Here is a 10,548-nt window from a genome sequence, read left to right as displayed (position 1 = left end):
GCCGAACTTCTTATTTTCCTAGTGTAAAAATATCGATATACTAAATAAAATAAAAAAAAAAAAAAAAAAATCTCTGTCCTATCTACCAATTACAATTCACGCATTCAAAAGTTGACTGTCAAATATTGTTTCAAGCGATGTCAGCAAAAGATTCAGTGTGACTGGTCACACTGCCATGCTGTGTTACAATTCCACTCGTACCCTAGGTCGCTTATGTTTAAACCATGTTGTCCACTGATACCATATCGTAACATGTGGATTAGTAACATCACAAAGAAATATGACAATTAGACTGAAAAATTTCTCATTTCTCCGTAGCAAGCAACGCAAGAGATGGCCAACGGACTTGAAACTACAGAAGAAGCTAACCAAAGTAAAATAAATGATAAAACAGTCTACGTGTGTAACAATCACATTTATGCCAACTTGATAACATTCATCAACCTGAGTACATACTAAATCGGTAAGTAAAATATTCAGGTAAGTTGCCCGGTATTCAATTGAACTCGCACATCTCTACCAGGCATCTCAGATTCTCAAAGACTTGACGAAGATTCACACACTAATAACGCGTTCAAAAGAAAAAGAATAAGAGGACAAGAGATCACCAAAAATTTTGCTGGATTTCTGACCCAAGTCATACATGGGTACCATCTTCGTCAGGCAACATCCTTTTGATCCCACCGGCTACGATTGCTTCTTAAATGCATTGATTTTGTCCCTGACATAGTACAGCTTCGCCCTCCGCACTTTCTTCTTGTCCAGCACCTTAATCTCCTTTATATTAGGCGAATACCTGCCATACGTTGTCCACTTTCAGTCATTTTGTCGAGACTGAGCACAGTTCTTCTTATGTGAAACAAATGATAGGAATAGGCAAATCCCACACATGAGTTGCACATGAACTAATCAGCAATCAATATAAATATTTGTTTGAAGACACTACACCCAGTTTGCATACAAAATAATTTCCTGAGCATGGTTAGTTTCTTATTTTTAGAGTACAGAATTTTGACTATATAATTCAGTAACTTTCTACGGGCTCCATTTTAATGTACATTTTATAAGACAATCAACAACAAACTAATCTTTGAATTGTCGTATGCATAAAGTTGTACAAGCATGTAATACCCGTATAATCAGAGTTGAGAATTAATAAGTTATCACGGGAAAATTTCAATACACCCACTTCCAGGACATCCCACTATGAAAATCACATGTTTTCTTTACATCTTAAAGCAGGGTAGCAAAGACAATACAGGCTAGGACCATCAATGTCAAAGAAAATAAAAACCAGAATTGCTTACAGTGGAAAGAGAGATTCAACCCCGACCCCGGCCACTTGCCTCCTGATTCTAATTGTAGAGTTTAGACCAGCATTACGTCTAGCTATCACAACGCCTTTCACGACTGAAACACGTCGCTTGTTATCGGGTACTTCCTGTTCACATACAGAAAAGCATTGGGAAAAAAAGAATCTACTCAATCTCGCAAGGAACTCCGTCCACAACATAAAGCAGCTTACAAAACTTTAATTTTTCAAAATGAACACAACATACCACTCTGAGTTGCACCATGTACCCGGGCCTTACATCCGGTATTTCTCTCTGTGTCCTCACTTCCTCTACAGCTTCCTTATCTAGAATCTGTGGAAATACAATGAACCAATATAAATATAAAAGGAATAGAACATGCGTTATGTCTTTTCATGAATACCAAAAGATAGAGGCATGCCTGCATTATGTGGTGAGCAGTTTTATCAAGCCTCTTGAATTTGATGCGAGGAGCTACATCAGACTCATACATTCCTGAATCTTGAGTAGCTGATTGAACAGGATTTGCCCCTGTTGTAATGCACCTGCTTGGGAAAGGAGGTAAAACCCCCGCACATCGACAAAATCCTGGTCGAGAACTCTTTAATACCTTGGAACTACACGAACAAGTTGATGTCTCACTTGGAGAGCTAGTCGTAGTCTGGTACAATATAGTACACAGCATCACAAAAAATCGATGATAGGAAGGAAAGACAAAATATTGCACTTCAGATGAATTCCACACTGTATAACATAAATATGTGTTTATGACGTGTCATCTAATGTTCGTGTTTCCTAGTTGTACGGTAATTATGTCATAATCCACATCTCCAGAATATCCTTTAGTTACTTCTCTATCACATTTCCGGTTTACAGGTGTTCGGGTTAACCCTTGTAACTATATATACATCTCATACACATAAAAATAGTCGTCCAATTCACCTTCTCTACCAAAATTTATGACTTATGACCATTGTGCAGATCCTCTCCAGATCCCTGTCCACCTAATCCTCCAAGTCTAGGATCCGGGCCATTGAAATTTGATCCAACGGATACAGTTATTATAACTTTTAAAGGGACTCCTTGTTTGTAGCCGTTGCCGTTGGATCAAATTTCAACGGTCCGGATCATGGACATGGTGGATTAGGTGGAAAGAGATCCGGATCCCTTTCCATTGTGCACACTGGCAAGTGACCTTCCAAAAAACGAAAGGCAAAATGCGAAGCAAATCGGCCTGTAGACTCATTCGCAAGCTCGAAGTGCATCAAATACCTTTAAGTTAACAAAGAAATCTTCTTTTTTCAAATGTACCAACACCCAGTAACTCGTTTACACGAAGAACACTGTGTTTTCGAATAATAACACCTAAAATTCACAAATAACAGGCATATTCAAAGTAAAATCCAATACCATAAACATGTTAAAAATGCAATCTTCAAATTAAATATCAACTAAAACATGCTAAAATGCTGTTAAATAGAGTATAACGAGTCAAAAACTTACGAACGAGGCCGAAGACCGATACGAAAACTTGGAAATTGACTGAAACAAGGAACTTTTCAGAGACCCCAACCCCGAAGAATCCCCCAATTTCTTGGCAGACGCCAAACGATCCGATGCCGACGAGCTAAACCCAGAACCGCTACTCCATTGGTAAGCTCCGATTGATCTAAAATGAGCAATTTTTGAGCTGTCTATTCTCTGTCTTCGGACCAATCGGATGCTCGCGCTTAAAGACTGCATTTTTACGAAGTGGGTATGCAATCAAATTTTCTGTTTGGTTGCTGAGAAAATGGAGGCAATTTTCTATTGGGTTTTCTAGGGAAACAAACGGGGAGGGATGACCGGTGGCTTACCCAAAACCCACGGTCGCTTGGGAAATGGGGTTTATGTTCAGGGTAGATGGACGAAAATGCCCTCATTGGCTTCAAGGCATTAGGGCTCCGATTTGGGCCCAAGGATTTTACAAACGGGCCTACATCAACGGTATAATCTGGCCCAGTAATTGACTTTGGACCTGAAGATGACTAGCCCTTTTCTTCAAGTGCCAAATTAAAGGTTAAATGTAATATTTCATGAGGCATGTGTAAGAAGAATAAGGATTGGCTGCCGAAAGAAAAGCTGGAGCTCCTACTGAATTCAATCAGTGTAATTAAAATTGGACACATGTCCACAAATTTAAAGAATTAAAACTTGAACCAACATCATCCTACTTATTTGGACACACGTCAATTTTTAAACATGAGCTTCTACTCTTCTTTCAGTAGTCAATCATTGTTCGTGTAAGAAAGGTGAAGAAAGAGAATGACATGGGGGATGATATCTAGTTGTTTATGTTTGAGGATCCTCTTGTTTTTTAATCCCTCTTTATATGCGGTTTAGATGAAGGTTTGAGTTGAACAACAAAAAACATACCTAGATATTCAAGTATGACATACCAAGTTTCAACGTGGAACTTGCCCATTTTTCAATCCATGTGTATTAGTTTACACATTTTGATATGTCACGAATGACAACTAACAATGCTGGTTGATGCGTTTGCTAATATAGGTCATTCTAAATTATGTGAGAAAGTTTGGATTCATTCCTTGTCTAATGATATTTCGGATTTCAACTTTGGTCTATCAACTTGGATATCACTATAGCAGTACGTTAAGTGAATTAAGCATTATCATGTAAAACAAATATTAAAATTAAGATACATAATAATGCTTTGATTGACTTGAAATGAAACCGTCACAATGATATCATTTATAGGTAAAAAAGAAAGGATTATCCAAGCATTATTATGCAACCATTAGTGGGCAGCCATAGGGCTGCAATGCAATGTAAAGAGGAAGCTAGCTGGACCAGATCTGCAGCAGCTACAAACATTAGATTCCTCAGACTTTTTCCTCAGCAATTGTCGCCACCACCCCCGGAGTATTAGATTCCTCTCCTAAATTACTACACATGTTTGAATACAAAGTTGAAAAAAAGTTGCGCCTCCCATAAACAAACTTTATGAACACTTATTCAAACAATAAAAAATCCACAAGACCCACATCGGGAAGCAAACCAAATACCCAACTCTATTACGTTATATAATTTTGACTGGATTTTTTTGTTGATGTTAGAGAGATTATGAATTATATATTTTATGAAATGCATGATGTGTTGATCGATGGTTGATTGATAGTTCGACTCATGATTTAAGATTCTGTTTTTTACAAAAGTCAAATAACAAGGTTGAACCCTAAATAATGTGTTGACAAATGGTCTTATTGCTGCTTTTAACCATGCATGGAATTATGTAATTTAAGTGCTTGCAGCAGAAGCAAAACCACCTCGGATTCAATAAAGTTGTCTTTGTAAAATTGCAAAGAAAATTGTAATATATTTAAAATACAACTAACAAAATAAATAAATTGAAATCCAGGTAAGAGAGAGGTTAGAAATACACTGCCAGTCTATCTGCCAGTTTAGAAATTGTTCTTTAAACAATGCTGCCAAACACACCTCTGGCAGCATCTGTGACTCAACACATCTTGTGACTAGGTTCTCTCACTCACTCTCTCCCACCATCTTAAAACTCCCCTCTCCCCCCCAACTCTCCTTCCTCCAATCTGTTCCTCATCTTCCGCTCCTTTGGTTTTCATCCTCTTGAGAAACTTTCTGCTTTGAAAACTCCTTTAAATATGCTTTAGTTTTAAATCCTGATCCGTCACTGTTAAAAAGGTTCGTCGCACCTCATTTTTGAGTCTTGGATTCGTCGTTCAACGCACCTGATTTTTCAAATCCTGAATCCGTCGTGGTGACGAAAAATGCAAGACCACATTGGCATTCCTGCTTGCTTCTCCTCAGGTGAGAAGTTAAGTGATGATGCATCAGCTGTGGCTAGGTCAGGCCACAGTGTCTACATGTCAGTGTACAGAGCCAAGATAGCTGATCAGAGCCGATTGATCACGATCACATGGTGCAAAAACCTGCTCCTCCATGGCCTATCGGTGACCATGGAGGGCCAGGATGGAGATCAAACCCAGCAGCACACCCAACACAGCTTCAAAGTTGAGCTCAAGCCATGGTACTTCTGGAGGAAGCAAGGCTCCAAGCGCTTTGTGGTTGATGGGAAAGCAGTGGAGATCTTCTGGGACCTCAAGGCCGCAAAATTCAACGGCGGGACGGAGCCCAAATCAGAGTACTACGTTGCGGTTCTTTGTGAGAAGGAAGTTGTTTTGCTTCTTGGTGATCTCAAAAAAGATGCATACAGAAAAACAGGTTTTAGACCTGCCCTCACCGATCCCACTTTGGTTTCTAAAAAAGAGCACATTTTTGGTAAGAAAAAGTTTTCCACAAAAGCAAAGTTTTATGAGAAAGGCAGGCTGCACGAAATTGCAATTGAATGCAAACACAGAGGCGGCGGCGGTGGCGGTGGCGGCGGGAGCATTGGGAGTGGAAGTACCCTAAATGGGGTGGAGCCGGAGTTGGAGATTAGGGTTGATGGGCATTTGGTGGTTCATGTGAAGCATCTTCAATGGAAGTTTAGAGGTAATGAGTCCATTCGTATCAACAATTTGAGAATTGAGGTCTATTGGGATGTCCATGACTGGCTTTTTAGTCCTGGATTAAGGCATGCATTGTTTATTTTCAAGCCAAGTTTGCCTGCTTCAAGTACCTCTCTGCCACCGTTATCGAGAACCTCGTCGTCCTCGCTGCCATTTTCTTCATCGGCATCAACTCCATTGTCATCTCAGACTAGTTCTGCATCAGTAGAAGGGATTAATGCAAGTTCTGCTTGTTCATCCGAGTTTTGCTTGTTTCTTTATGCCTGGAAGGTTGAATGAGAAAATGTATCCATCTCTTGGTAGACTATACTCATCGTAGACATTACTGTGACGGTATTTCAAGTTCGCACGATGACAATTCCTCAAGTTATTCATGTACATTAACATTTTTACATGATATTACGTAATTGATTTGGAATATCATTGGTTTCATCACTAGAGGAATGAGCTAGGGTGGAAAACGACATGGGACATCAAGGAATGGGGACAGCATGGGACGGTGAGGATGCAGATTATTTTGTGTGTTGGAGGATTGGATTGCTAAAAGAGGAGGTGGGGCCCAAGAGGGAGAGGGGTTGGAGGTCAGTTACAGCTGGGATTGAACAAATGGGCAGGATTGGAGAAAGACAGACAAAATACACAAATGAATGCCCAATAAGTTTCCAACCTAGAGAGGCATCTTTCCACATATTATATATTTTTTTAATACAAAATTTCTGTTTCCTCTTTCTTGATCTAATCTTGATAATTGAGCAAATTTCTTCTACCAACATGTGGATGTGTGAATGTGATGTCTTCAAACTTAATATAAAGAAATATTAGATAATATGTTGAAAGGCTAATGAATGGCTGTATCTAGCATAAAATGTCGGATATGTGATAGAGATGAGAGGAGTTGTTGATGATGATTGAACCTCTAATTGCAACATTTTCCATATATGCACCACATATGAATATATATAAATTTATTTATTTGCTTTTTTTTATTTAGGAAAACTAATGAAAATTATTCGAAAACTTTAAATTTTAACGATAATAACAAAATAAAGTGTAAAATGAATAATATCAAGATTAACTTTTTAGTATAAAAATATGATTTTTCGTTAAAATAAATAGTACCCAGAATTTTTCGTTAAAGATCTGTTATTTTTTCTCTTTCACTACTTTTTATATTGTTTTTTCACAGTATGGAGAAAATTTCGATAGAAATAACCGATCAAGTCGTTCGCAAGACAACTTTCTTAGAGATTCTTTTGTATTTTAGCTTTACTCAAGTGGTATGACGTCACGTTGTCGTCAGCCACGTTCAACCATGGAATCCAAATTGAGACGGTGGATAATGAAGGAGGGCGTGGACGATGAGGCGGACGAATCGGTGTCATTGAGGATTTCGTCGACCGTGCGGCGGGGGATAGAGCTAAGGTCGTCGTCATTGTCGAAGAGGGACGACGATCTGGGTGTTGGGTGCAACCAGCGGCGGAGTTAGATTTAGGATTTGATGGGGCTCTAATGAGAATGGTCAGAAATAGCCGGTAGCGGTGTGATGAGATTTGGCGTCGTGAGGTTGCGTGGAGTGTTGATTAGTCTTGTGGGTTGTGATTTTCTAAGGGGAAGATAGACGGGGAGGAGAGTTTTGAGAGAGAGGAAGACAGAGGGGACAAAGAAAAAGAGGGAGGAGAGGTCGATGTTTCGAGAGATGATGGAGAAAAAGAATGAGGCAGAATGTCTGCGCTCCTTCTCATTCCTTTTGTCTGATTAAATCACGTTAAAATTTTATATTCTTATTATTTTTCTAAAAAATTAATATAAAATATTAACGGTTTAACCGATCGTACAAAATAAAAGAAGAAGTGAATGACGTCCAAATAAAAGGGCAGATAATCTGCCTTCAAAAAGAATAGACAAAATAAAATAATATCTTATTTTTAATAATTTGTTTACAAAATATAATTTTTTAATAATAATTACCACGAACTACCACTTTTACGAGATAAAGATACACTCGGATAATAACTATGACAACAAGGGTGGAAGGGCTATAAGTAAACCCCTTCCCACCGCAAAAAGAATGGAGAAATAGAAAATCAGTTATTGAGGAAGAAAAACTTACTTTCCACCTTCACAAATGATTGATTGGGCTTCTTCAACTAATACAAGATTATTCTATTTTGACGGCCAACTCATATGCTTTGCCATTCATTGGAAAGTTTTCCTTCTTTTCTAGTGCATGATCAACTTTCTGCTTTTCATCAAAGAATAAGATAGTATATCTTTTCACCTGGAGATCGTTTTACCAAGCATCTGGAGTAGATCAAAGAAAACAAGATAGTCATAATTGCTAGTGATTTCCGCACTAATATTTTTTTCATCTTCAGCATTTTAATTGAATAAATTAAAAAAGAATAAAAGACAAAAAATAAAATTTCGCTAAACTAAAGTCGTGCCCGTTTGATGAAACTAGCAGATACCTTGGAAACACTTTTCCTTTTTTTTTTTTTTTCTTGTATGGGGTCATAAAATTGAGACTATTCCTTTTTGGTTCGATTTCGGGCGTTTTTGGTTCGGTTCAGGATTTTTTGGTATTTTTTCACCTCTACTTACATGTATTTAATACAATCATCATATGTATTTAATACAATCACCATCTCAATCAGATAGTGATTGTATTAAATACATATATTTACATGAACATATTTGACCGTTAGAGAATGATTGTATTTAATACGTATAAGTATTATAGTCAAACCCCAAATTTGAATTAGTACATACCTCAAATTATTATGAGGAATTTTTTTTTTGGACAAATATAAAATTCATTACCAACAAGGAATAAGTACAATAGAGGCTCAAATACAAGTTAAGCACAAAAAATCAGATGGGCTCAAAAACACAGAAGACAAAGCCCAAAGCCAGCCTTGGAGCCCAACCCACAAAAAAACAACACATAAAAACTCTAATAATCTTGGCCTCCTGAAATCAAAGAAGTACGGGGGAAGAAAGATTTCATGTACAACATCGCCAACAAGGACGAACATAGGGAAGGGCCGACAAAGGTGGTGGTGCGAACACCTGAGCCCAAGCTCTACACAAACTCTCATACATTCGCAACAATCGCGATGAAAATAGGCAGTACCTAAACAGAATTGGGGTTATAAGAGGAGAGAACAATCTTAAGAGGAATTTTGTACTTCATTTTATTAAAAACATTTGTTTCTGCATTGAAAAATTGTGGCTATAAAAAGAAATTATTATAATAGTTTCTAGAGGAAAGAAACTATTATATCCTTCCACCTCCTTCCGCCAGAACATGATCAAGACCCAACCTTGATGCCCAAAGAAAACCATGTTTAAGGCCTGCAAGTTCGGCTTACAGAACCGAATATTATCCTATAGAAACCGCACCTGCAGCTACGATTTGACCGTACATATTCCAAATGCTAAATCTGGAATACTTCAAGCCACTGATTTTGTGACAAAACCATCAGAACACGTCCAAACTTGCACTGCTTATCGCAAACACCTGCTTGGTTGGGGCTGGCTTCAAGAAACACCTGCTCCATTTTTGTGGCAATTCTTATATGAATCATATATTATTTTGTTTTCTGAAATAACAACATATTTTTGTTTTCGTTATTGTGTTTAGTTAAGATGACGTGTTATCAACTTTCACGTCTCTGTTATGAATAAAATAGTCTATCTGTCTATAAATATTATTTTACGGTGTTTATTTCACTCTTTTCATAAATGAAGAAAACAATTAATCACAAGTGAATAGCCCCGTCAACTCAGAAGGGTCAATCTTTTTTTTTTCTTTCCTTTTTTTGAGCATACAGAAGGGTCATTCTTAAATTCACCTAAAAATGATCAAATTCATTATTCTAATCCTTCTCATTGATTTTAGAATCTAGTTAAAGAAAAAAAAAATGTTAATCTTCTCTTATGCTTGCATAAGCTGTACTGAAGTTTGATCATGGATATAATCTCTTAAATTACTTTGGGAAATCATGAAGCATTTTCGTTGACTTTGGATTGAGAAAAGTACACAGTTGTCTAATTTTTTCAATAATTTGTGCATAACATCTTTTGAGTCTCTTACTTGGTTGCATAATTTTGAGAGCAAAAGAATTGGTTTGAATATGAAATGGGAGGCTTTCTGCCACTTAAACATCTATGCGCACTATAAAATTTCAATTTAGCAATGATGAATCAGAAAATTTTAAAATTAGTATTTATATGAATGGAGTTTATGAGATCACTATGCAAACCATAACAATTTTTTATTGGGAAAACAGTAAGAAAATTGAGGTTTCACTATAAAATCAATTAGTAATAAAGGGAGTAGGCTGAGTAGCTTAACGACTTATAAGCACATGAAAAGTCTTTCCTCTCATCAATATTGTATTCATTCTTAACATGTCTCATCATGTGTGACGAATTTTCAAACCTAACACTTGCACAACACAACTCGGGTGACGTGGAGTACGTGGGGCCATTGGGCTTCACACGTATATAAAATCAATTGGTAATAAGGGGAGTATGTTGAGTAGTTTAACAACTTATAAGCACATGAAAAGTCTTTCCTCTAATCAATATGAGATTCATTCTTAACACGTCTCATCATGTGTGACAAATTTTCAAACCTAACACTTGCACAACACAACTTGGGTGACGTGGAGCACGTGAGGCCATTA

General features: G+C 37.4%; 2 protein-coding genes across 2 annotated transcripts; one reads left to right on the top strand and one right to left on the bottom strand.

Moving 5' to 3' along the window:
• Positions 1-111: 111 nt before the first annotated feature.
• LOC137711464 (uncharacterized) lies at positions 112-3,105 on the bottom strand. The gene is made up of 5 exons (XM_068450710.1): positions 2,817-3,105; positions 1,735-1,974; positions 1,560-1,646; positions 1,308-1,441; positions 112-796 (listed from the first exon to the last, which is right to left on the bottom strand). The coding sequence occupies exons 1-5, from the start codon at positions 3,054-3,056 to the stop codon at positions 688-690; spliced, it is 810 nt and encodes a 269-aa protein (XP_068306811.1). The 5' UTR covers positions 3,057-3,105; the 3' UTR covers positions 112-687.
• Positions 3,106-5,116: 2,011 nt separating this feature from the next.
• On the top strand, positions 5,117-6,136 carry LOC137710170 (uncharacterized). The gene has a single exon (XM_068449117.1). The coding sequence runs from the start codon at positions 5,117-5,119 to the stop codon at positions 6,134-6,136; it is 1,020 nt and encodes a 339-aa protein (XP_068305218.1).
• Positions 6,137-10,548: the final 4,412 nt, after the last annotated feature.

Source organism: Pyrus communis, chromosome 12 (assembly GCF_963583255.1).
Source record: "Pyrus communis chromosome 12, drPyrComm1.1, whole genome shotgun sequence".
NCBI lineage: Eukaryota > Viridiplantae > Streptophyta > Magnoliopsida > Rosales > Rosaceae > Pyrus > Pyrus communis.
The sequence above is the reverse complement of the archived record's forward strand: the minus strand, read 5'-3'. Positions and strand labels throughout refer to the sequence as shown.